General features: G+C 48.4%; 10 protein-coding genes and 1 non-coding gene across 11 annotated transcripts; 7 read left to right on the top strand and 4 right to left on the bottom strand.

Moving 5' to 3' along the window:
- Nucleotides 1-24: 24 nt before the first annotated feature.
- On the bottom strand, nucleotides 25-1,379 carry L228DRAFT_246290 (40S ribosomal protein S7E). The gene is made up of 3 exons (XM_018332380.1): nucleotides 1,110-1,379; nucleotides 712-794; nucleotides 25-567 (listed from the first exon to the last, which is right to left on the bottom strand). The coding sequence occupies exons 1-3, from the start codon at nucleotides 1,263-1,265 to the stop codon at nucleotides 204-206; spliced, it is 603 nt and encodes a 200-aa protein (XP_018189073.1). The 5' UTR covers nucleotides 1,266-1,379; the 3' UTR covers nucleotides 25-203.
- Nucleotides 1,380-2,066: 687 nt separating this feature from the next.
- L228DRAFT_282238 (monooxygenase) lies at nucleotides 2,067-3,442 on the top strand (the record flags this gene model as incomplete). The annotated part of the gene is made up of 1 exon (XM_018335975.1): nucleotides 2,067-3,442. Exon 1 carries the CDS (start codon nucleotides 2,282-2,284, stop codon nucleotides 3,440-3,442), a length of 1,161 nt encoding a protein of 386 aa, XP_018189072.1. The 5' UTR covers nucleotides 2,067-2,281.
- An 84-nt stretch (nucleotides 3,443-3,526) lies between these two features.
- On the bottom strand, nucleotides 3,527-5,107 carry L228DRAFT_282237 (hypothetical protein). Its single transcript, XM_018335974.1, has 2 exons — nucleotides 4,079-5,107; nucleotides 3,527-4,019 (listed from the first exon to the last, which is right to left on the bottom strand). Exons 1-2 carry the CDS (start codon nucleotides 4,991-4,993, stop codon nucleotides 3,918-3,920), a joined length of 1,017 nt encoding a protein of 338 aa, XP_018189071.1. The 5' UTR covers nucleotides 4,994-5,107; the 3' UTR covers nucleotides 3,527-3,917.
- A 2,216-nt stretch (nucleotides 5,108-7,323) lies between these two features.
- L228DRAFT_282236 (hypothetical protein) lies at nucleotides 7,324-8,793 on the top strand. Its single transcript, XM_018335973.1, has 3 exons — nucleotides 7,324-8,085; nucleotides 8,146-8,227; nucleotides 8,285-8,793. The coding sequence occupies exons 1-3, from the start codon at nucleotides 7,521-7,523 to the stop codon at nucleotides 8,385-8,387; spliced, it is 750 nt and encodes a 249-aa protein (XP_018189070.1). The 5' UTR covers nucleotides 7,324-7,520; the 3' UTR covers nucleotides 8,388-8,793.
- A 765-nt stretch (nucleotides 8,794-9,558) lies between these two features.
- Nucleotides 9,559-10,951, top strand: L228DRAFT_117876 (aldolase). The gene is made up of 2 exons (XM_018328964.1): nucleotides 9,559-9,586; nucleotides 9,640-10,951. Exon 2 carries the CDS (start codon nucleotides 9,786-9,788, stop codon nucleotides 10,749-10,751), a length of 966 nt encoding a protein of 321 aa, XP_018189069.1. The 5' UTR covers nucleotides 9,559-9,586; nucleotides 9,640-9,785; the 3' UTR covers nucleotides 10,752-10,951.
- A 235-nt stretch (nucleotides 10,952-11,186) lies between these two features.
- L228DRAFT_t65 lies at nucleotides 11,187-11,297 on the top strand. Its single transcript has one exon. It is a non-coding gene; the product is annotated as a tRNA-Ser (tRNA).
- A 212-nt stretch (nucleotides 11,298-11,509) lies between these two features.
- On the bottom strand, nucleotides 11,510-13,626 carry L228DRAFT_246285 (alcohol dehydrogenase-like protein). Its single transcript, XM_018332379.1, has 7 exons — nucleotides 13,448-13,626; nucleotides 13,339-13,380; nucleotides 13,184-13,271; nucleotides 13,028-13,069; nucleotides 12,568-12,925; nucleotides 11,984-12,429; nucleotides 11,510-11,877 (listed from the first exon to the last, which is right to left on the bottom strand). Exons 1-7 carry the CDS (start codon nucleotides 13,478-13,480, stop codon nucleotides 11,765-11,767), a joined length of 1,122 nt encoding a protein of 373 aa, XP_018189068.1. The 5' UTR covers nucleotides 13,481-13,626; the 3' UTR covers nucleotides 11,510-11,764.
- Nucleotides 13,627-13,795: 169 nt separating this feature from the next.
- Nucleotides 13,796-14,311, top strand: L228DRAFT_246284 (hypothetical protein). Its single transcript, XM_018332378.1, has 2 exons — nucleotides 13,796-13,845; nucleotides 13,926-14,311. The coding sequence occupies exons 1-2, from the start codon at nucleotides 13,804-13,806 to the stop codon at nucleotides 14,082-14,084; spliced, it is 201 nt and encodes a 66-aa protein (XP_018189067.1). The 5' UTR covers nucleotides 13,796-13,803; the 3' UTR covers nucleotides 14,085-14,311.
- A 1,117-nt stretch (nucleotides 14,312-15,428) lies between these two features.
- On the top strand, nucleotides 15,429-17,397 carry L228DRAFT_267509 (hypothetical protein; the record flags this gene model as incomplete). The annotated part of the gene is made up of 2 exons (XM_018334996.1): nucleotides 15,429-16,154; nucleotides 16,225-17,397. The coding sequence occupies 2 exons, from the start codon at nucleotides 15,429-15,431 to the stop codon at nucleotides 17,395-17,397; spliced, it is 1,899 nt and encodes a 632-aa protein (XP_018189066.1).
- A 1,467-nt stretch (nucleotides 17,398-18,864) lies between these two features.
- Nucleotides 18,865-21,324, top strand: L228DRAFT_246280 (S-adenosyl-L-methionine-dependent methyltransferase). Its single transcript, XM_018332377.1, has 10 exons — nucleotides 18,865-19,273; nucleotides 19,472-19,512; nucleotides 19,583-19,633; nucleotides 19,700-19,706; nucleotides 19,774-19,818; nucleotides 19,876-20,033; nucleotides 20,089-20,114; nucleotides 20,174-20,204; nucleotides 20,283-20,643; nucleotides 20,703-21,324. The coding sequence occupies exons 1-10, from the start codon at nucleotides 19,172-19,174 to the stop codon at nucleotides 20,952-20,954; spliced, it is 1,074 nt and encodes a 357-aa protein (XP_018189065.1). The 5' UTR covers nucleotides 18,865-19,171; the 3' UTR covers nucleotides 20,955-21,324.
- Nucleotides 21,325-21,434: 110 nt separating this feature from the next.
- Nucleotides 21,435-23,967, bottom strand: L228DRAFT_246279 (hypothetical protein). Its single transcript, XM_018332376.1, has 6 exons — nucleotides 23,718-23,967; nucleotides 23,468-23,539; nucleotides 23,288-23,322; nucleotides 23,121-23,198; nucleotides 22,522-23,003; nucleotides 21,435-21,911 (listed from the first exon to the last, which is right to left on the bottom strand). Exons 1-6 carry the CDS (start codon nucleotides 23,729-23,731, stop codon nucleotides 21,843-21,845), a joined length of 750 nt encoding a protein of 249 aa, XP_018189064.1. The 5' UTR covers nucleotides 23,732-23,967; the 3' UTR covers nucleotides 21,435-21,842.
- Nucleotides 23,968-24,192: the final 225 nt, after the last annotated feature.

The raw sequence follows: 24,192 nt of genomic DNA, 5'->3' as shown, positions 1-24,192 counted from the left end.
GCCAATAAAGGCCACAGTGGGTAATTTTTTGCCCTGTCCCGCCATTATCCCATAAGAGAAAAGAGTAGAGAAAAAGAACCGTGGAATATTTTTTCTTCTTCATCTATCTTCACACACTCGTCATCAAGACCAACCACTAACCCACTACCGACGAGCACGCCAACAAAGACGCAATGCCATCAGAGAGGAAAAAATCAACGCATTTAGAACTCAGCCGAGTTCTGGGGGAACTCGAAGTTGACGCCCTTGCCGGTCAACCGCTTGTAAACCTCAGAGTAGGTGTCAAGTCTGTAGTCGACGCCGCCCCGCTCCTTCTCGTCCAGGATGACCTTGGTCACCTTGCTGCCGTCCTCACGGGTACGGAGACGCTTGCCGACAATCTCAACGGGGAAGACGAGGTCGCCGAGGATAGCGTCGTGGACCGCGGTCAGAGTCCGGGACCGGGGACGCTTCTGGGTCTGGGAGGTCCGCGAGCGGGCAGAGCGCTTCTGGCGGGGAAGGATACGGCGAGAAGCAAGGACCAGGACGTGGCGGTCGGAGAACTTCTTCTCGAGCTCACGGGTCAGGCTAATTCAAAGACTATCCGTCAGCTTTCTATGTCCCCAGCGAAATCCGAAAGGCTTGTCTTTTGTTGCTCTCTGATGGGGAGGGTATTTCTCCTGATCGTAGGGAAGCGTTCTGAGGTAAGGGGAGATGGAGAGGGAAATGTACCGCTGCTGAACCTTGTGGAAGCCCTGGAGAAGGGGAACAGGGACGAAGATGACAATAGCCTTCTTGCCGTGGCCAACCTCGATCTATTCGTAAACGTTAGCAACAATCGCATAATTTCCGCTGACGCTCTAAATGTCGCTTTTAAGTCCTCCACGAAAAACTCGACGCGCAAGTCATTGGCTCGACCAGTTGTGATTCCTCCTCTTTGTTCGCTTCAGGGTCCGCGGCTCACTCAGAGCTCACGGAACCTTGCAAGATTCCTGATTCATCCTCCCATGACCTTGAAACCCGATTTCACGTTTCTTGACCGAGCCAATGCCTTTCGCGTTTTCCAACATCTGATTTTTTTTTTCGACGGCGACAAAGCGGGGATTTTGTAACAAAAAGCGGAACCGTACCTCACGGGCGGAGACGAACTGCAAAGGCCGCAGAGCAGTCTTCAGGTCCGGGATGTTGGACTCGAGGTCGTAGATGGCGTTGGCGATGCTGGTCTCCAGCTCGGACGGCTGAGCCCGCGAGGGGCTGTTGGGCGCAATCTTGTTAAGGGCGGCCATGATTGCGAGTGGGACGACGACGGGAGTCTCTGCCTGTCCTTTGCCGGTGTTGTGGTCGAGGGGGAGGGACAGAGCTGCGCAATTGTCGTGCTCGTGGATTTCGGTCGTTGAGGGTTCTCCCGGCAGAGGGCAAGACCTCGCTTAGCGCCAATTTGCTCGTTTCGGCACGTTTGTGTGTGGGCCAGTAATGTAAGCGAGTCCCTTTTTAGGGTTGCCCTAATCACGAACCCTGACGACGACTTGCCAAGTACTCACTGCAAAGTCAGTGAATAATATGAAATATTGATACGAGTATCAAGAGCGTCCAAATTACTAGGTATATACAGGTCATAGATTGACTTTTGTATCCTAGTCATTGTCAGTGTTGAACTGATAATATGCTGTCGCTTTCTGTCCAATTGTTGCATGATACACCAACTGCCTTAAAGGTGTATATCGAAATAAGTACCGCTTTATAGAAATCAAAGGTCTTCAAAGAAACAATTATCAGTTTCACTTGCACCATTTAATAGCGGTTCTTTAGCCTTCACAATTACTCTGTTCAGGCTACGAGTACTTCTTGATTCTGTCTAGATCCTCGTTTCTTGGGAAATCGATCTAATCATATCTAGATCTTGCTATCTTATAAATCTTGATTATCATCTCTCGGAGCTCCTCGGGAATCCCGCGGAGCTAACCTAGCTCCGAGTCGTCCGCGGATCGTCCGGGGGTGATACTGCTGACTGGCGGAGGGAACTGCTTATCCATGCTCTATCAACAATGGCTTTTGGGCTTCAAGTAGCTTATTTTTGGTGCATAAGTGACGTGGACACGATTTTAGAGGGGTCCCAACTCTTAGATATAAGAATGCAGTCAACTTCACTACCTCAGCGCCATCATCGAGCAAACTACTCAGATATACGAACAATCGGACTTGAAAAGGCTTCTCTAACCGCCGTTCCATAACTGCTTGTCAGAGGTCTTATATCTTCTTTGCGAATTTTATATCAATTTACTTCTCCCACTTCATCACAAATATGACTCGCTCCAATACCCTATCCATCGCTATTATTGGAGCTGGCCCTGCCGGTCTGACCTTGGCTCGACTTTTGCATGTCAATGGAGTCAAGACGACTATTTTTGAACGCGAAGCAAACTCCGAGGCGCGGCTCCAAGGCGGATCGCTTGATCTACACCCCGATGCTGGCCAGCGCGCGTTGAAGGAGTCAAATTTGTGGGACCAGTTCCTTCGTCACTCTCGGCCTGAAGGGGAAGCTCTCGTTATTGTAGACGCCAGCGGCGAGCGACAAATCGATTTCAAAGGCACCGGCGAACAACGCCCTGAAATTGATCGCAAGGTACTGCGCCAGATGCTGCTCGACTCACTGCCCGCGGAATATTTTCGCTGGGGAAGCAACGTGCGCCGAGTAGAGGGTAATGGGACTATTCATTTCGAAGACGGCGTGCAAACAGGATTCGACCTTATCGTTGGCGCAGACGGCGCCTGGTCGAAAGTCAGGCCGCTCGTATCGCCTGTGAAGCCGTTTTACTCAGGTATTGCTGGTGTGGAATGGACTTTCGAGAATGTAGAGGAAGACTACCCCGAAATTTCAAAGATGGTCGGTGATGGTAGCTACTTCATATATGGACCGAACAAAAGAATCGCGGCTCAGCGTAACGGCGAGGGTCGGATCAAAATGTACGCCTGTTTTCGCGCACCAGAGTCATGGGTCGCGGATGCTAGGATTGATCTAAAGGACACCGAGGAGGTGCGGGAATTGCTGCTTCAGACGTTCTCCGAGATCCAGTCCATTCATCTCGACCTCATTCGACTTGCCAAAGAGTACGTTGCCCGCCCGCTTTACATGCTCCCTGTTGAAGAGCAGTGGGACTCGCAGCCTGGTGTGACTCTTGTGGGCGATGCTGCTCATTTAATGACACCATTCGCCGGAAGGGGAGTCAACTTGGCCATGTGCGATTCATTGGATCTAGCGCATGCGATTTTGCAGACTATGGACGACATTCCAAAAGCCATCAAGTCGTATGAGAAGCTCATGCTTGAGCGCTCCACAAAGGAAAAAGCAGTGACGGTTGCGAGAATGAATATGCAGTTTGCAGATGATGCTCCAAGACCATTCGTGGAATCTGTCCGAGCTCGGATTGACGAGTACATGAAGAGATCAGCGAATGGAAAATAGGTGTTCAAAACCATGTTAGTCTCTTCTCTTCTGGGTTGGTTTTGAACTTTGGTAAATGCACTTTATCTTGGGATCGTTATTTGTCAGACTTTTCCAGACTTGTATTATCTCTAATAATATAATCCTTGACGTATGACATATTTCTAAATATGAACGGTGATATCGAATGAATACGAGTGGAGAACTCTAATCATGCCGTGACTGTATCCTGTTTGCTTCAAATAACGGAATGGATGGAAGATTTACCATTTCGAGAGCTGGATTTCTTGCGCTTAAAATTGGCAAAAGAGCTTGGCGACTTTTGAAAGAGAAAGAAACGAATACTTGGGGAGACATAATATATGGTCTCTCCGCATATTTGGGCAAAGTATCGCAATAAATGCTCAGCGACCAGATGCCCTCAAAGATACTTTGTGAAATTAAGCTGAGTTAAGAAACGATTTATGCTAGAAGAACGGAAGAGATGATAGTCTTCTTATACGCCGGGCATACCTATCACATTCCTCACGGCGGGTACAGCTCGAGGGAGGAAATAGACAGAAAATATGCCGAAAAAGGCGACCACAAGACCGGTAAACTGGTAGAGTTTATATTAGCATTATACGAAGGCATTATTCCAGGGGTCCAATCACAAACCTTTTCGAACCAAGTGTGGAAATAGGCCGCTGTCATAAGCAGCATCCACCACGATAGAGCAACAACCACAACGGCAGCTTTGACTCCGGTACTCGGATCTCCATGCGCGTGAGGTGCCGTTCCGATGCTCTCCACCTCAACCTCACGTCCAGATTCCCTGACCTCTCCGGCTGGGGTCTTGATAATACGATCTTCGCGAAGCCCCGCAGAGCGCAGAACAACCGGGAGTATCTCCAGCCATAGAAAAGCGCTTCCCAACACAAGCATGAACACATGCCCGCTAATGTCATAACCTCCCTTCCAACTTCCACCTGCGAGCTTGCAGGCAGTAGCGGACAGAATTTCGCGCGGAGCGCTCATATCTTCCCTTGCCTCAGGGTCGCGTACGAGCTCGCATTGTCCTCCAGTGAAGCGGAAGCTTCGGTCGATTAAAGGAGGTCCAAAAAACCATTGTGTCAAGACCATCCACCATAGTGTGACCGCTGTCCAGCGCAGAAAACCGCGCACTCGCCTCGGCGTTAAGACGGGATGGCGAGAAGGGCCGGTCGATGGATGAGTGAACAGAAAGATGAAATACGCTAGTGTTGTCCAGAACCATCCCTTCTTGACAAACCAGACGTTGAAAATGTTCTTTTTTTGCGCAAAATATGAGGGTGCGACTTCCGGTGGGTGTGACTGGAGGGTTGCGCTGTATGGAGCGACGCGGGCAGAGGGATCGATTAGGGAAAAGAGGGAGCCCAGAAGAAGTGTAGCAGGGTATATTGCGAGTAGGATTGATTCAAGGGGCGTAGGAAGATATGGTGGGCGCTGTTGGCCAGCTTGCGATGGTGTTGACGGCCGCGGAGCAGATCCATTCATTGTTTCTTGTGACTTGTCTCGCCTATCACGATGCGAGATGGTGGAAGATGAGGACATTTCTGCTCCTGAATACTACTGCATGAGCTGACGGTAGTGTTTTTCTTTCAGAATTAAATTGTGACGGGTGTATGTAAAAACTGCCCTGCAGAAAGTTGGACAAGGTCTGACGCTCTGATGCTGAGCTGGGATCTCCAAAAAGATCAACATGCCAGATGACGTTGTGACGTTACTCTCTTCTCGGCTAGACCCAGGTGTATCCCACAGGCAGCGCCACAGCCAGGCACGACCAACGACAAACTACACGTGGCTTATAAAATATCTACTTCGGGTATCGAAGGTTTTTTTTTTCTACTACGCCTCTGATATTTTTTCAATTCTGAGATTTTCCCCTCGACTCCAGCATTTTATCATTAGTAAAAATCTTTTAGAGTCTTCGAAGGAAGCTCGTCCGCCACAGTATCCTAACATTGGAAGGAAGAGTCCTACTTGGTTATGGAAGCATTTCACAAGCAATAAACGCTCGAAGACAATTTAAAGGCCGGAGAAACTCCCGCTGAAAGCCATGGGTTTTCATTCCCTTTATCCATCAAATTGCGATTGCTGATAGTGGGAAGAACGCACGTAAAATACCAAAATGCTGATAGACTTGTAAATTACCTCGATATGGCTGTGCAGCCGCTCGAGGTTCAAGGGGGCTGAAGATATGTCATATCAATATACGCTTCTCTCCAAATGACCGAAGAAATAGATTATCATTCTCACTCTTTTGTTTCATACAAACCGTCCGAACAAGTATGAAGTCTTGTTCTTAGTGGGAAGCCATTGATGGGTATAAAAAAAAGACTGTTTAGCAGAGTGGACGAAGGACATCGGTTTACACAGTTAAAACCGGAAGCGAGGGCCCAAAAAGAGCAAGACAAGCTGTTTGGAAAGACAAATTCAACTATGAGAGGCAGGTCGCTCGCAGGGCTTACTTGGTAGTCCAATGCCTCGAGTCAGGCAAGGGAGCCATGAAGAAAGATGACGGGGAAACACCATAAACATCGTTGGCGGGTGACGCACCTTTGTGGGATGGAAGCCGGCGAGATAGGTGAGGTGAGTAGAAACGTTGGCCGATTCGAGTGGTTGGGCTGTATAGGGGATGGTTTGTGGCAGTCGATGCTGAGAGCTGTGGCAGCCAATTGTAGATAATCAACCTCCAGTATATAAGATAGTTCTTCGAGATATCTTCTGGCCGGGATGATGGCAGAGTTGGTTTAACCGCCACCTCTCAGCCTGACCGGTCCCGTAAACCACGCTTTTCGACTTCTCCTATTCGCCAAATCCGCCGATATTCACCGTTCGATATTCACGACAATCCAGAAACCGAGTTCGAATCCCGACGATAGCAACATTCCCACGATTATTGTAGATCCCCACCAAAACCCAAGTTCGGCACTTAATTGTAGAGTAAAATCTTCGTACGGGGGGTTTTCGTAGGCAGCCGGTGGGGGCTGCTGAGCTTTTTGTATTTTTGCCAAAGCTAATATGATCGCCAAGCTTTTTTTCTCGATGTCTTTCTATCAACTGAGCTGTTACTCCTATGATAGCTGATTGAGGGAGCAACGTAATCATGGAATCTTCGAGGGCCTGGAACCATTGCGAGTCGATTACGGGACGTGACTTTGGGAAATGATTTCTCCACCGTTGGTCGTCAGATATTTTCCGTCAGAAGCCCGCGGTCAGAAGCCCGCTTGAAAGATTCTGAGACTTATGGTCATATCATTTTTTCTGAATGCAACCCATCACAATAGTTGTCGGTTTATGTCGGTGGGAAGATGACAGGCTCGTTCAAGGCACAAACGCTGTCGGGAAACTCAACATTTTTCAATGAGAAACTATGTCCTGAGCTGAATAGAGTTTGACGAAAGGATTACATAGCTTCAAGCAACGCACAGAATGCAAAAGAACGTAAATTGAGAGAAAGCTCTCGTGGATCCCGGCAAGCTTAGAAACTCTTCATCAACAGAAAAGGAAAATCATCACGCAAAAGTAACATCATTGAGATACAGTGGAGCGCAGACAAGCAAATTATGAAATATGAGTAATTTTCAAAGACATTCAGGAAGAAATTTAAGAACCAGTGATATATGGCATGCGTAATAACGGACATCAATAAAGAGTGTTCAATGTTTTCGTCATTGGGGTGGAACTATCTTGCTACGCACGTCGTTGATGAAGAACTGAAAGTGGAGATGTTCCCCGAAATAGGAAAGTGCGGTGGTTGATGGATCCGGGGAAGGTGCGAAAGGTGGGCGGGCTGGTTCGGGTATGGCGCTCCACTATATTTGTGTTACATCATGGCCATTGGAATGTTCAACTTCGCCTGTATCCCCCCGACCGCGCGCAGCCCGAATATATCACCATTTGCATGGCAGCCTTGGAGACGAAGAAGAAAAGGGAAATAAAAGAGGTGCGGTCAATCTACGCTGCACGGTCATCGCTCGGTCAATACTCCTCGGCGATCATTTCCCGAAGGATTCAAAACACTTCATCCTCATCTCCGTACACTATCTTGTCGCAACAATAGAGCGACGCGCTCAAAATGGTTTCCACGCGCAATCACCCAAAGAACTTCCCAGAGCCCACTCTTTCGCCAACAAAATCAACTCAATCGAAGTCAGTCGTGCGCTCATCTACACCCACTTCATCAACCTCGTCCACCTCCAAGAAATGGACCCATACGCCATCCAATTTAACATTGTTATGGCTTGCGATTGCGGTCCCGTTGGTGCTCTGGGATGCTGGTTATGTGTTTCTCCGACCACATACGATGCCTGGAGGATTTCTTCATAGCCCATTGTGGCTTCCTTACGTTTTTTATGGCTCGGTAGACTATGTATATGGCCTGCCAGCTTTTGAACAGAGCGACGGTTTCCCGGCTGCGCAGTCAGCGCTCAACTTGCTCGAGACGTTCCTTTATGTTGCATACTTGGCTATTGTTTTCAGATATGGCAAGGTGGTATCTGGTAGGGGTCGTGGTGCTCCAAAATCAAGGAAAGCCGGATGGTTGGGTCAACCAAGGGTTGTTTCCGGGCAGATGGCCGGCGCAGCTGTTCTGATCGGGTATGCAACCGCGGTGATGACGTTGAGCAAGACAGTACTCTACTGTAAGTTTGGCCGTTCATGGTTGAGTCAAGCATTTGAATTTCGTAGCTTAACCTTTATAGGGCTGAATGAGTATTACTCTGGATTCAAACATATTGGCCACAACGATGCCTTGACCTTGATCATCGCTTGGCTCATTCCCAAGTAAGTATCATACCCCTTTTGTTTGCCTTTGGGCTGAAAAATCCTAACGAAAGCTAGCGGTGCCTGGCTTGCATTCCCAAGCTATATGGCATATGTTTTCGGCCGGGAGATTCTTCAGGGGCTTGCGGTTGCAGCAAAGACCACTGGTAAACAGGAATAAAATCATCGATCGACACTTCTCAATGTCTCTCAAGATGAAGCGACTCTAGACTGTTCTGATACTCAACTGCTGCTGTCGGTATCATGAACATGTCTAATATTCGAATGGTCGCTTTGAATCCTCATAAGCCTGTCGAATTTCCCAGATTGCGTCATTGTCGACGAGCATCAGTCTTTCAATTTCATGCTGAATGATACCCTTCTATGCGGATTGCGGGTGGTTCAATTCAGTACAGTACAGTTTGCTCCTATGCTTTTTTGGAGATTGGATCATTAAATGAATCATGCAAACATACATAATGAGTCAAGCACGCTTGGGTCAATTTCTCTCTTACGGAAGACAGGCTTTTTGGTGCAACACCGACGCTGGGTAGCAGATTTAATTACAGAATCATATCCTATTGACGAAGTTGTGAAAATTGTTGGATAAAAGAACCGACGGTGGTCCCCTTTTTGCTCCCCATCTCGGGATAATTACCTCCGAGCGGTCTTTCGTAGCATCTGTACAATGTTTGCTAAGCAGCATTGAAATCCAAAAAGGTGTAGAGTACAGCACAAAACCTCCACCGCGAAAGGAAAAAAAGTGTTCAATCAACCACGCGCAATCACTCGGGCGTCATTTTTCGTTTTCCATGACTTATGATATGCTCTTGAGAAAGGCCCTGCCATCATATCAAGGCGAGTCTCCATGCCATCCCAAAAAAAACCTCCATTGAGCAACCCCCACTCAACCCCACTTGGTCCCCCACTCTATCGCGGGTTGAACTTCGGCTCGCTACCCCGGTTTATTTAGTCAAAGAGCCAACTGATCGACTACCGGCTTGAAGCTAGAGGAGTACCACAGTTCCCGCTGAAACAGCCGAGATGAACTATTCTGACCCAACACAAGACAGCCAAGGCGGGCGATTTCACTTATGCGAAACAAGCTTAGAGGAGACGTATTCGGGTCAGAATGCGCGAGCAAGCACGGAGGGGCTCGGTGGTTAGATCCAGGCTGAGCCCCGGCTCAGACCAGTTTCTAACGTCACCTCCACACTTTATGCGATAACAATCATGACTCCCCCCGTATATATATGGGCTGGAGTGGTCCTGACCTTTCTTCGCACTTGGAGAGCAGCTAAGGAGCCTTTTCAGAACAGCTGACAGGAAACATTACGTTTGCCACTTAAATTCATACTGTTATTAAAATCCTTAAGAACGGTAGGTTTTTGGTTTAGCACTACAGTTTACTTACATTAACAACTTCTATGCAGGCCTCATTGATAACTATCCCGAGCATTTACCTCTGCGCTCCGTAACAACACCCAAGTTGTCCGACATCCCTTGACCTTAGCTCACATCTTTCTACAATCCTCCTTCACAGCCAGTCTTTGTGGAATATCTCACAATTACATTTAAAATGGCACATACCAATGGCACACGTCATGTGCTCCTTCGACCAGGCATATACGCGCCGACCATGACTTTCTTTGATCCGGAAACGGAAGACCTAGATATTCCAACTATTCGGAAGCATGCTGTGCGATTGGCCAAAGCTGGACTTGTCGGACTCGTCACCATGGGTTCAAATGGAGAGGCGGTGCACCTAGACCGCAGCGAACGAATGCAAGTGACTCGCGCAACGCGAGAAGCTCTTGACGAAGCTGGCTTTCAAAATGTTCCTGTCATCGCCGGTGCCGCAGAGCAAAGCGTCAGAGGGACCTTGAGTCTCATCCGCGAAGCTGCCCAAGCTGGTGCTGACCATGTATTGCTCGTTCCGCCCAGCTATTTTCGCCCGGCTATGACAGATGATGTGCTCTACGACTACTACACCACCGTAGCAGATGCGTCACCATTGCCCATTCTACTATATAATTACCCGGGCGCAGTCGCTGGGATCGACATGAGTAGCGACCTGATTATCCGCATCTCCCGGCATTCCAACATCGTGGGCACAAAGTTTACCTGTGGTAATACAGGCAAACTTACCCGTGTTGCTGCCGCCCTGGATGCAGCTTCCGTCAAAAACGCAGGGTCGGGATACATGGCCTTTGGTGGCTTTGCCGATTTCACTGTACAGACCCTAGCCAGCGGCGGCTCTGGAATTATAGCAGGATGCGCCAATGTCTTTCCGAAGACGGCAGTGCGTGTCTGGAATCTTTGGTCGCAGGGTAAGATTGATGAAGCGATCAAGCTCCAGACATTAGTGTCTCAGGGCGACTGGATCACTACCAAGGGCGGGGTTGCCGGCACCAAGGCTGCCCTTCAACTATATTTTGGCTACGGTGGCTACCCGAGACGCCCGTTGGCGCGGTTGTCCGAAGAGAAGACGAAGCAGCTCGGCGAAGATCTGGCGGATATAATGAAGTATGAAGCGGGGTTGTGAGGTAAATTAATGATCGCATGCGCAGAGCTCTTGGCTCGATTTCAATGAGATATTATAAAATGGACAGATGATTTCTGAGCAATCGAAAATGTTAGGCAATTATGGTAGCAATTTACGTGGAGATGAATTGATTTTCCAATTTCAGCATAGATTTCCCAGACGAAATGATAATCACGACTGAGTATATAATAAGAACGTCAACAATTAAAATTTCTCTTCACAAAAAAAATATAGATATCATTCATACAAAGCATCATTAAGCAGATTAAAATACATTTTACGTATGAACTATTTAAAATTATCCAACAAGACGCTGCAAGACCTTTTATTGCCCAATATTCATGGCATCGGAGAAGGTTGGAATATGCAAGTAAGATATAGAGAAGTCATCATTGGTGAATAAAGCAGATTAACGCTGCAGCTCTCCAACGAGTAGTCGCGATGCCAGAGTGGTTAATGGGTGTGCCTGCTACTCCTCGGTTCTTCGGAATCGACTAGCGTTAGCACATGGCTTCGGCCGCGCAAGTTCGAATCTTGTTCGCGACGACTTTCTTTTTTGCCAAATTTTCTTAATTTTTTTTATTCCCTATATTCTGAAAGAAGTTGTCGATAGATACGGGACACCAAACTCTTCATCATTTTTAACTTGTCAAGTTGAAGGGGTTCCATGAGAGGCCTTCTTGAAGGATGTTATTCACGAGGCCTGCGTATTCAGAGGGGAGGAATTGACACTTATGGAAAATGAGAGAAGTAACTAGTCAAAGTTGCATTGAAGCTTATCATGCTATAATCCTGTATCTATGCGTGTAATCTCTCTCCAACAATCTAGGTATACTCGATTAAAATTCATGATGCAAAGAATGGCTCTCTTTTCGACCCCGCTTGCGCCTCATTACTCTCATATCATGCCTTGCCGACAAACTCCCCATCATGCTCCAGACCGTGTCTATACATCATCTCTGCTCATTAATACACATAATACTGACAGGTAGCTTTAATATAAGTCTGTCAGTCTAGTGACACGAAGTACATGCCAGCGCCAACTCTTTCATGGTGATACCAAATGCCCTCCAGTACTCTGTCAGTACGAAACGATACCGGACGTCATTATCATGCAGTCTCGTCACTATTGTTCATTAGTTTGCGGGCTTAATTTTTTCTCATCTTAGGCTCTTGTAAAATGAAAAAAGAAGTGTAAAGGGGGTTAAAGGTAATGCGCCATCAAAACTTACCAGCCAGCTTCAAGCCATCCTCCGAGATGGGTATCTCCTCGATCCACCCTTTGACTCCCTTATCCGCAGCCAACTGCAGCATCTCCAGCATTTCCTGGCGATTTCCAAGGTGACTGGCGCCCATAAGCACGCCGTTTCCGAGAAGCTGCTTGGCATGGATCTCGTTGCCCGATCCCTCTGGCAGTCCCACGCTAATGAACCGCTTGTGCACGTCAAGCAAGCTCAGATAGCGATTCAGGTCGAAGCCCTTTGACGAGTTCGCCGTATTCAGAACAAGGTCAAAAGTCATACGATGCGGCTCGTTCCATTCTTCTTCGCATGTAGCGATGAAGCCGTCCGCGCCTAATTTGCGTGCGTCTTCCTCCTTGGCGCGGGTCCGTGAGATGACCCAGACTTCGGCCCCGAGGGCCTTGGCAAACATGACGGCAAAGTGGCCGATGCCGCCGCTGGAATATCAATGTTAGCTGCGCGTGTTCTTCTTGTAGATCTGTCCGGTACTGTTCGCTGCTGAAGGCGGACGGACGGAAGGAAGGAGGAAAGAAAGAAAGAAAGAGGGAAGAAAGGGAAAAGAAAAAGGGACGTACAGTCCGACAATGCCGACTTTGCTCCCTGGCGCACAGCCATGGCGGACGAGAGGCGAGTACGCAGTGATTCCGGCGCATAACATGGGCGCGGCCTGCGCGGTGTCCAGCTTCTCTGGGATAGGAAAGACAAAGTACTCATGCGCGCGAATGTGCGATGCATAGCCCCCTTGAGTGGTGATGTCTGTGCCGGGGTATTTCTTGCCGTACGTCGAGACTTGTTTGAGGCAATAAACTTCGTTGCCGTTCTTGCATTGCTTGCATTCGAGACAGGAGAGGCATTGCGCGCCAACGCCCACGCGCTGGCCGTGCTCGATGAGAGTTACTTTGGGTCCAACTCGGATGGCCGTGCCAACGATTTCTAGAGGCAGATGTTTTGTTAGAGTATATTTTTTTTTACCCTATAAAATTGTACAAATCATGGTTTTCCTTGGCTGTTGCTAAGGAAAAGTAAAAGGCATACCATGGCCGACACATAGAGGGAAGGGACGCTCCCCCCATCCACCTACAATCCATTAGCTTGGTGCATTTTAAAATGGATAAGGTTTTGTGTAAATTTATTGGGAACATAAAACATGACTGAGGATTAAAATTGAAGTACATGGAGGATTGTACAGACCATTTATCGTGTGGATGTCACTGCTGCATACACCGCAGGCCGATATGCGGATCTCAACGTCGTAGTCACCAAACGGCTTGGGTTGAAACTACTTGTTCTGTTAGTCCAGTATCTTCTCACATGTAAAATTAATTCGATTTGTAGACACAACTCACCGGACGCTTCTGAAACTCTGTCCAAGTATCTGGACCATCAATCTGTTCGTTGAAAGGTCAGTCTTGCGATACAACTTATAAAAGGTTTTAATGCATTGTGGATACAGACCTGGAATCCTTCGAAAGTGTCAGGGTACACCATTGCGATGGTGGGGTTTGGCTTGTAATATAAACTGATTTATTTGTGAGTTTGTGAATTATATTATAATCGCTACGTGTGAAATGTTAATTTCTTTTTCGACTGGGAAATAACTTCATATTTTTGATAGGGGGGTTTTTCGAGGATTAAATATCCGCGCATGTTATCTAGATTCATGCCTCTCTCGGCCCGTCCATTATCGTTGTCGCTGCCAAGCGCCGGTCCGGCGTCTCGTTAGCTTCAGGACCGATGCGCACGCCCTCTCGGCTGATCTCACACCATACCGGAGTGCAGTATTATTGACCCCAACTTCGTGGAGAATCCCCATGTCAGGTTTGCAATGGAGATTCCATTGGCAAAAACGGAAGGCATGTGGTTGCGGCAGATTTATCATGTATTCTATTGTTTTCTTGGACTTTCCGGCTTCTTTATTTGCTGACAAAAGGAGCTTTTCGACAGAGATCGTTCAGGACAAATCGTTCGACCCATCAATGTCTTCTTCATCTTCTGCATTCTAGTTATTGTGGAGCATCTTAGAGAAAGTTTGATTAAACGAGATAGTCAAGTGTTACTGCGAGCTTGTGATAATAAATCGCAGAGTCCTTGATATCGGCATAAAAAAGCTTCCAACGGATCGACAGAATTGAGTGCCGTAGGCACATGAACATGAATGGCTTGTGAGATAGAAAAAGCGAAATCAGGTAAATTTTTGACATGTCAATCAGCCAATATCCACGTATTCAAATAACTCGAGTCATGCCAGACATTCCTTCTCCGAAGAAGCGTTCTAAGAGCGGCTTTTGAGACGCTAATCGTAGAAGAAGAGCAGGAGCAAAAGAGCTAAAAATTGGGTTTGAACTAAAAGACAGGTTTGGAGTTTGGAATGACGAAGTATAATATTGCAATCTTTGATTTTGTATAAATGTCAAGGAAGATGTCAGTTGAGGATTTGATGAAGCACAATATGCATTATTATTGTGAAAACTGCACAAGTGGGCCATGTTGAGGTGTAGCCTAACTGGGTTTAGCTCCTGTTATTGCTGATACGCGTCCCAGAGTGACCCCACCACGTCTCCTGGCCACATTTTAACCATATTTTCTGGCCAATGGTTATCTTTTGTACTCATTTACCTCGTGCTCGTGCCCTCATGCATTCGGCCTCGTGTCGTGCCTGTCTCGGCCCTTGTTGAGTCTCTCCCCTCTGATGACCTTATTGTATATAAGCTTCAGTAGGTCTGTTCCGATCGAACGTCCCATCAAGCCTTTTTCATCTCCCCGTAAGATATTCATGTTCTGAGCAAGCCATATATTTTACATAGATTCTTCGTTAGCTCATCTCGGGGCGCGTTGTGAACCTTGATAAACTCGCCTCGCCTCCTCGGCAGGTTCGCGTCATCGCGGCCCCCGGCAACCAACGGTAAACTGACCAGCAACGATCCGACTCCCGCCACCGCATTATTCTGTTATTGGTCTTGTTCGGCCAGCCAAGATCACTTCTGTATCATTGAAATACTGGTTATTAATAGAATCTACAACTGGACAGCCATCTCAAGATTCAAAAGAGAAAGCATTGCCTCTCGGAGAACGATTCTGTCATCTCGCCCGTCATATCAGCCGCAGTCGTTCCACATCTCACATTTGTTGACATTTATCTGGACTGCAAGGGTTCATTGTGTATATTCTCGTCCTCCTGAAAGTTTGTGCTCGGTCTTTACATTCAATTGCGAAACCGACGCCAAATTAATTGAGCTGCAACCCGCCTCCGTCTTCCTGCATTGTAGCCTGATCCGCTTTTCGACCGCGTCTCTCCATCGCTCAGGAGCACTGTTCCGTTTGCCCGCTACCATTTCACCCGGCGGGCTCTCGTTACCTGAAATCACCTTGATGCTGGTGTCTGAATGGTTTTCTGCGACGAGCTGGTGGGCTGTGCGCTTTTTTCAGAGTTGAAAACATGCCCGAGCCGTTACTCGAGCGTTCTCCGCGTGCCAGTACGAATATTCGCGCCAATGAACGAATTCTTCCGGCAATGAAATCTCCTATTGCCAAACAACTTGCCCCTTCTAAACCAATGCCGCCTACTTCGCCCACACGCGCTCGTGACCACAGAATGAGCAGCCCAAGGCCTGGTGACAATTCCAGGCCAATGCTCGACCCAAATGCATCAGCACTGGGGCCCAGACACAATGAAGACATCACATTGGTTCCCAACTCACAGGGCTCCTCGACAGAGGAAGTCTCAAGCCAAGAAGAGACTCATCCCCTGGCCAAGCCTGCACAGAAGGCCCAGTCGACGACCACGGACGGCCTGACACGTAACGTCACTCCCCCGGTCTCTGTAGAAGCTTCTGTTAGTCGACACCTCGCATTGGACACGACTCTTACCCAGCCACCAGCATCCCTTAACGCGCCGATCTCAGTCCGACCAAGGACGCCTGATTCGAAAGATATCACAATGACGGGTACTCGGACACCAGGAAGCACAAAAGCTCACCTTCCTGGCCGCGGAGTAATCATGTCACCACCTCATGCTTCAATGCTCGGGCAGAAGCGAACAGCTAGTGGACAGCTGAAGCAGGGAAGTGCAAGTCTTCCCGCCAGCCCTGAAGTCCGCCACACTGGCCCGAGAGGTCATGCTCGTCATTCGAGCCTTGCTTCTCCAGGAAATTCTATTGGCGAGGTGAGTCGTTGGATTCTCAAAAAGCAATCCGCTTCAAAGATGTATATATCTGCTAACACTTTCCTCAAAGCTCTCTGCTCAACTTCGAACGCGGCTTTCTTACGCCATGGTTAAAGTTCAAAATGGTTGGCAGTCGCGCACAATTGATGAAGTTGAGAATCTTGCTGCAAAAGATTCTTCGCCACGTTCTTCAAATTCGACCATATATGCAGATGTGGCGGCGCGTAGACCGAATGATTCTCATCCAGGTGCAAATAATCGGAGGAACAGCCATTGGCTCAAGAGTCCTTCGCAGAACGACACAGGGCGGCATTCTCGTTCGTCTTCTCACGTCTCGAACACTCCACCAGAAAGCACGCCGACTATCCGTCCTGGCGGTACAGCGTCTAATCCTAGCTATGTTGCCACCAATCAGAGCGCAACGCGCTTGGCTCCCCAGCTGCTTACGCCGCCTGAACAAACGAAGACTTATGAAGCGTTTTGGCGCTCTCATCAGTCCGCGAACCCCACCACCGCTGGCTCTTTCTCCAGCCAGGCACCCCATCTTCGCCAAGCTGACCATATAGCGTTGTCTTTGGGGTCTGCTCCAGCCCTGAGCTCTTCGCAACCTTCATTGGCACCTCCTGTAGATATTGTGTCCCGGCAACATCCGCGTCGCTCGAATCCCCCATTGCTCCAAACACCTCCTAAGCTACGAACGTCGGCAAGAAATCCTGACCCAACACAAGCAAGCACATCTTCTGCAAGTACTCCGACAAATCATCCTGCCATGGGATTAGCTACCCCGCCACGACTCCGACTTGGCCATATTTCTCTGCGCACGCCGAGTCACAACGCCGCCATGGAACAAGACGCCGTGGAGACACTACTTTTCATGTCAAGTCCGGTACATTCTGGATATCATCCGTCCACTGCGACTTCTTTGGGCTCGCCTCTTCGCACTGAAGCGGAACAGCCTCGGACGGACTCCCGACGGGTCGCATTTGCGCCCAATTACCCCTGCCTCGATGGGACGAGTAGCGACGAAGAGGCAGGGAGCATAGGATACCCTGGACCACGCACCCCGGCATCTGCAGCAGCGGCCGCTGCTGCACGACATGTACCTAGTCCGCGGACTGCAGGACATGGAAAAACAACCGAAGCCCACATTGACCAATTATTGGACGCTATGAGTGATGAAGCCAGTAGTAGTGATGGCGAGATTACTCTCCGCCACCTGAGCCAGGCTGCCTCGGTTTCGTGAGATGGCTCGAACAGCGGTCAACCTCTGCACATGATCCATGCCAAATAATTGATTTACGATGTCATGATCCATCTTACTATTTGGAAGGTTTTATTTGTTTTTGTTTTTGTTTTTATTTTTTTTAATGATGATGCGCTCTATTATTATGGAAGATATCTGATACCCTTCTTTGTCTATTGTATTACTATTGCATGATTTATTTATGTTTGGAGTCAATGACGTATGCAGAGTTAATTTTTTTGGTAGTTGTATTTATCTTAGCTTGCTTCCTTGGAACAGCATTGATAGCTGCTTCTTCTGCTCTGAGATTTCAATAAGAAGATGACGATTGTATGATAGTTTGCGTAAATGATGGGATTGGTAGGGAATATATAAGTAAACTGTGATGGTATATACTTCCACATGCGCACGTAGAAGCAAGCATGGCTCTTGTGCGTGTGCAAGGATTATTGTTATGCTTGCATGGATTCTTGGATGACCCTTGCCTTTGATTGCCCCTGTGCCGGTTTTGCCATGCATGCCATGAAGAGGGCCTGGCCGACGCCAAGCATTGGAGTCTGGGCTGGATCCATGAACACAAATAGGTTTGAACAGTTTTTATTAAAATACGACAGCAACCTCAATTGAGATTTTTTGATGCCTTTCTTTTTGTGCCTGCATTCCCTCCCATCGACAGTCACTCAGGTCGTCTACGGAGTTGTGTTATGGTGCTGAGTAAATGATCAGAGTTCAGTCAAGTCTCTCCCGTCTTGGCTCGGCTGCTGGACGGGCCGAGGCCGGTCCAGGGGTGGGGCCGGATCAAAGTCAGTTCGAGTTAACTCTTCCGGTAACCAGAGGGGAACGTTTTCCTGTTGGGTTGACAGGCCAATCGGATGTGTCAGAATGACCAAGAGGAAAGCAAGTGATGACCAAGGACGAATGATTTCTAGCTGAGCTGGATTAGTACAGTGCTTTGTAGTTGATACGAGTACAAATAACAGGATCGGAGATGACACCCGTCTCTGTCACCTCATCACCATAACTAACTTCGGGTTTCCCTCTTTTTATCTCATCCTTGGCTTTCCCTTTCTTTGAACTTATTGTGCGGGTCCTTCGCCGGCGAATTCGACAAGTCAATTCTCCGTCTCTCGCTCTCTCTCGTCTGGGTCCATCCTGCTCGCAATTGCACTTTGCCAACGAGACCGTTAACCTAACCATCTTTTCCCCCTTGCAAGCGACAGAGAGGCCAAAAGGCATCGGGGGGGTTTCCTTGCAATCGCATTAGCTAAGGTACCTACCTACCCCTGGCAACTCTTTTAGCATCAAATCCTTGAGCGGGGAAATAACAGGCCATCTCAGATATCTTACCTTACCTTACCTACCTAGTACTCGTCTGTACATACAGTACGTATCATACAAGCATAAACCCTCCCACTTTTCACCTTGACCAGGAAAACGAAGAGTCTCTTACCGTACGATCAGCGTGCCTTTGCATACACACAAATTAGTCCACTCACGTCCCGCCAAACGGCTACTGGACAATACGGAAGGTGGCGAAAATCCCTGCATTGCAACGAATTAGTATCTGCTCTAGGCGGGGCTCGAATTCTTCACGATAATACCACTCTTTTCTGTGAATATTGCGCTTTCGCCGCTGCATATATAGCCTCTTCGAACGATTAGAATTGCATACAACTCAGCGCCAAAGAAAAAAGTCGACAGGAAATCAAGAAAAGCAAAGTATCCTCGGATCGATAAATATCTAGAGCAAACGTAACGAAAAGCGCCCGTCAAAATGTCTGCACCTCAACAACAAGGAGCTGCTCCTCAGCAGCCGCACCATCACCCGGCTCCACAGACGACCGTTCCTCTGCAGGGAGCCGCCATTGAGGCCGAAGTATGTAACGTTACTCCCCTCCACGTGTGTGACGCTTGTCATGGAACTTGGCCACGCGGGAAATGAACAAAATGACTTCCTTCTTCAATTTATTTTGCATCTAAGCTTCCTGTGCTTTTCCGCTGTCTCGACGTTCTGGGTTCATCTCATCATCGTCATCGTAGTCGCGTTGCATAGCATATTGCTAACCCCTCCCAGAGCGAGGAAAATTCAGAAGTTGATTCCACTCTTGGAGAAAGGTACACAACCATCAAGGGCGTTCTCGTGTGACAGAATCAAGTTCCATAGGGCTAACCGATGGTATCACAGTGACGCCTCTTCTTTTACAACCTCGCTGGCATCCAGCGTGGTGGACTATCCGTGAGTTGTACTTGGATGCATCAAATATGCACCCCAAATAGGATTGACATGCTGACCAGTGCTTAGGTACGAGGTATGCTATCGCGATACGCCCCCATCAACACTATTCAACCAAGGAAATATCTGCTCACTTATCCCAGAATGGCAGAAGATACCATAAATTCCGAGAAGGCGAATACCTCTACGTCAGTCGCATCGTCTATTCTAGATGTTTCCCGCATCAGTTTCCTGACTCTATCTAGCCCAATGACGAACCCGAGCAAGACCGCCTTGACATGCTCCATCACATTTACCGGTTAATGCTGGGTGGCAGCCTTCACAAGGCGGCTCTTCCGCCGTCGCCTCAGCGCGTCATCGATCTTGGAACCGGTACCGGTATTTGGGCCTTGGATTTTGCCGAGTAAGTTGTCTGCTTGATTTCATTTGGCGTAGATGATTTTGCTAATATCATGTAGTGAATACCCTAGTGCTACAGTTGAGGGTACGGATTTACCTTAATTCTGGTCATCACCAAACTAACATGTCTGAACCATTGTTTAGGAGTTGACTTGAGTCCCATTCAACCCCGATGGTAAGTGCTCTTTCATCACTTCGCGCTCTGTCAATTTCACCCCATCTGTTTCTGGTTGACCCCTCTGACGTGACTTAGGATCCCTCCCAACTGCAAATTCATCGTCGACGACATTGAAGCCGAATGGCCCTATCCCACCGAGCAAGCCTTTGATTACATCCACCAGCGGAACATGGTGGGCAGTGTCGGCGATTGGGACCGCCTATATGAGCAAGCCTACAAACACACCAAACCAGGTGGATACATTGAGCTACAAGAATTCCGCGTCGATTTCTTGTCTCAGCAGGGTCCCCTCCCCGAGAACTCGGAGATCAACAAGTGGCAGAAGCAGATCAACGCAGGCACCGCCTCATTTGGCAAGCCCCTCAACGTTATCGAGGACCTGGCGAATAAGCTCAAGGCCGCAGGCTTTGTCGATGTCCACGAGGATATTCTCAAGGTATTCCCACACCTTTGTCTTTTAGCAATTGAAATTTCTAACACGGATTACGATTCTAGATTCCCATTGGCGCATGGCCCAAGGACAAAAACCTCAAGCTCATTGGCCAATTCATGCAACTCCACGCCATCGAGTCGGTGGAACCCCTCACCCTCGCCCTCTTCACCCGCGTCCTCGGCTGGACCGAACTCGAGTGCCAAGTCCTGATTGGCAAGGTCCAGGAAGAATTCAAGACCAGTCGCAAACAGCTCTTTGTCTACACGCACTTTATCACCGGCCGCAAGGCAGACCGCGCCCACTCGGAAGATTAAATCTAGTGTTGCATAACATGTTTTATGTGATTGCCATGCTTAGACTGTCTTTTGTGTCCGGGGGTTGGGTCGGTTTGTCTGGGTTGATATATTTTCTTCTTTTTCCTTCTCCCGCATGATCATATCTTCTACATATGGAATTCTTCTTCTTCTTCTTCTTCTTCTTCCTCTTTTCATTCTCAACTCCTCTGACCATCCTCTTTACATTTTGTCACACTTTTGTTCCCCCTGGTTCCATGCCCATTTGGAAGAAGTTGAACATTTTCGGCCATTTTTGTTTTATATCAGATAGGATAACGGCTTTTTGATATCTCACAACCTCAATACCGTGTGTGACTGAGTCGTTATGCATGGTGTGAGCAATACGTGCATACCATGTTTCGTCATGTTCACCATTTGTCAGAACACCATAAGCAATCTTGATACATGATGCGTGACGATTTGAGAAAAATTTTTTTTTTTTGGAAAAAAACAATAATTGCATCTCCACAAAAGAAATCATCACACGGTGATGGGTAAATGCTTCTTTTAAAAAAAGTAAGAGAAAGGTGAGACGTAGTCTATACTCGCTATTCTGGGGCTGCATGCGTCTTGGGCATAAGAGAGGAAAACAACGAAGACAAGGAAAAGGAAAAGGGACATTTTGGAACAACATGTGAAATACGGAGTTGTTGCAACAACCCGCAAAGTTCCCTCGTAGTACAGTTGGTGCAAGGGGGAACAAAGTAGACAGAGAGAAAAGAAAGAAAGAGAAAAAAAAGAAAAGGGGAAGAATGAACAAGAGACGGATGATGCCCAATGTAAGAAGAGGGGGAAAGGGGGGAATAAAAAGAACAAAAAAGGTAAAGGAAAGGAGGGAAGGGGGAAGGGAAGAAGTCTAGGTTCCATCTAAAAAGTCTCCAGATCCTCGTGCGCTTCAATTTCGCCCTCTGCTTCGGCGGGAATCTCGAATCCTTCCTGTTGGGTAGAGAGTAACTGGCGTTAGTAATTTGTTGTTTCGAGTTTGGGGAAGATAACAGAAGAAGAAAAGAGAGAAGAAAAATGGGAGGAAGAAGAAGAAGAAGAGGAAGAGGAGGGAAAACAAGAAGAAAAGGACAAGTTCAATTGCCGATTGCAATAAGTAGCAATTGGGGAGATGTGGTGTGGAGCAGTGGTGTCAATGGCAGTGATGGTCTTGGGAGGCCAGGGCCGTGGGGAGACAGGGACATGGGAACCGGTGGATTGATTGGCAAACGTGGACGCTTGGATTGCGGCTCATCATACCCATCACCACTTGGGCCCCTGCCTGATCAATAACCCACGAACTTTTTTTTTTGCTCCTTTGGTGGTAAATGAAGAGATACCATCTTTCGTTTCAATTCTTAGAAACCATGGCGGTGCCCTCCTTCACCACCATGGCCTTTCCGCGCAGGCCTGCCAGACCACCTGCCAGAGCTCCCTTGTGAGACCACCCCCTTCCAATGCTAGGAATTGCGACATTTCTTGGACTTGGACTTGGACTTGCAGGCCCCTGTTCTGCGTCTTCTTCCTCTTCTTCTTCTTCTGCAGCTTTATCGACAGCACTCACCTCAGTAGAGTACAAAATAGCCTGGACTTGCTTCACCAGACCGTCATCATGGTTCTCAATTTCAGGGTCGGCCTCAACTGCCGATTGCAGCAGGAGCTCAATGTCGCGGAGCTTGCTGAAATAGAAATCCCGCTCACGCTCAAGTCCGACGACCGTCTCCTTGAGCGTATTGTTCTCTTGCGTCAGCGCAACCGTTTGAGCCGAAGAGGCAGCTGGTCGGGCAGCTCGTGCGGCGCCAGCCGTGGGCGTCGAGCCGCGCGGGGCACGAGTAGCGGCCGCCGAGTTGACAGACCGGGTCGCTGCCGTGGTAGGCGGCGCGCCAGATCCCTTTCTCCGCGCAACCGGATCGTATTCTCCGCCGTGGTAGTACTGGTCCCAGAACCTCTTCGTCCATTGGAGGAATTCGAGATTATCCTGCATCTTGCACTTGACCAGAGCTTGCACGGGGACGGGTCGGTCGACTTGGTGCTTGGTGAAGGTATCTAGCGTAGGGGTTCAGATCAGCAATGTTCACCGAGACTAGTATGTATAGCAAATCCGCAGAGAGTTCAGAGACAAACTCAAGAAGAGAAATTGCGGGGGCGGGGTAGGTAGCTTACTCTGCAGGACCTTGAAGTTTTGTATGTAGGCATATTCGGTGTTGACGTTGAATTTGACCTTTGTCATGGGAACATCCACTGTATGAGAATGCTTGTCAGTCATTCGACTCTTCTGCCTACTGGCTTGGTCGAGATGGTATAGGAATTGGCAATGAGGGAAGACGTACGGAAGATGCTGTCGTAGATCTGGCATAGCGGAGCTCTAGAAGATGACCAGCACGTCAGCTCTGTCTGCAGGTCTTGACTTGCGTCGTTCTCCAACTTTCTTTCGCGTTGCCGACATTCGTGTTGACAACTGGTGGCCACTGCCGGAAGAGCGTGTCCAAGGGTGGAAATCTCGAACGTACCCTGTTCCGCATTGCTCAATCTTTGTCAGGTTCAACTGCAGCAGGCCATTCATCCATGCGAGCAGTTCTTGTCTGTAGCGCAAGTCTCGTCAGCACGGCCTCAATTCCTAGTTCCCCGACACAGCTATGCTGAGGGTAGGTTCACAGATCCAGACTGTCTCCATGCGGCGGCCCTAGATAAGAGACAGGGGCCCCGCCAAGAGCTGCAGATGTCGGTGCTCCAAAATGCAAGGAGAGGAGCTTAACAGACCTTGATTCACCCATTTCGTCTAGCTTTCGCAGAACGCGCGGGACGTGATGGACAGTTTCGGGAGAAAAGGAGCGAGATAGGCAGGTCAAAACAAACTAGAGCCGGGCCGCGAGGGTGCAAAGCTTCAAAAGCTCAAGCAACCACTGATAAGGAACAATGAGGGGTTCAAATGTCGAAATGAAGACACGAGGAGTGTGAAAAATGTGGGGGGGGAGGGGGGGGTAGAGGTAGGAGCACAGAGGATCTCCAACGCTAAATTTCACACGAATGCAGAGATGTTATGTTTGTTTCGGTGATGTTCCTGAACGGCACGGCGGAGTAGGAGAGCAACACGTAAATCGAACAAATAATAATTCGCGCTAAAACCCAACAGCCCACCCTTTGGCGAGACACACGAAAGAAAAACAACCCACACAACTTGGCCCATGACAACGGCCGTCAATAATAGAGGTGCATCATCGTCATTACTCTGTCC

This window comes from Xylona heveae (assembly GCF_001619985.1).
Source record: "Xylona heveae TC161 unplaced genomic scaffold L228scaffold_4, whole genome shotgun sequence".
In the NCBI taxonomy this organism is placed as follows: Eukaryota; Fungi; Ascomycota; class Xylonomycetes; order Xylonales; family Xylonaceae; genus Xylona; species Xylona heveae.
The sequence above is the reverse complement of the archived record's forward strand: the minus strand, read 5'-3'. Positions and strand labels throughout refer to the sequence as shown.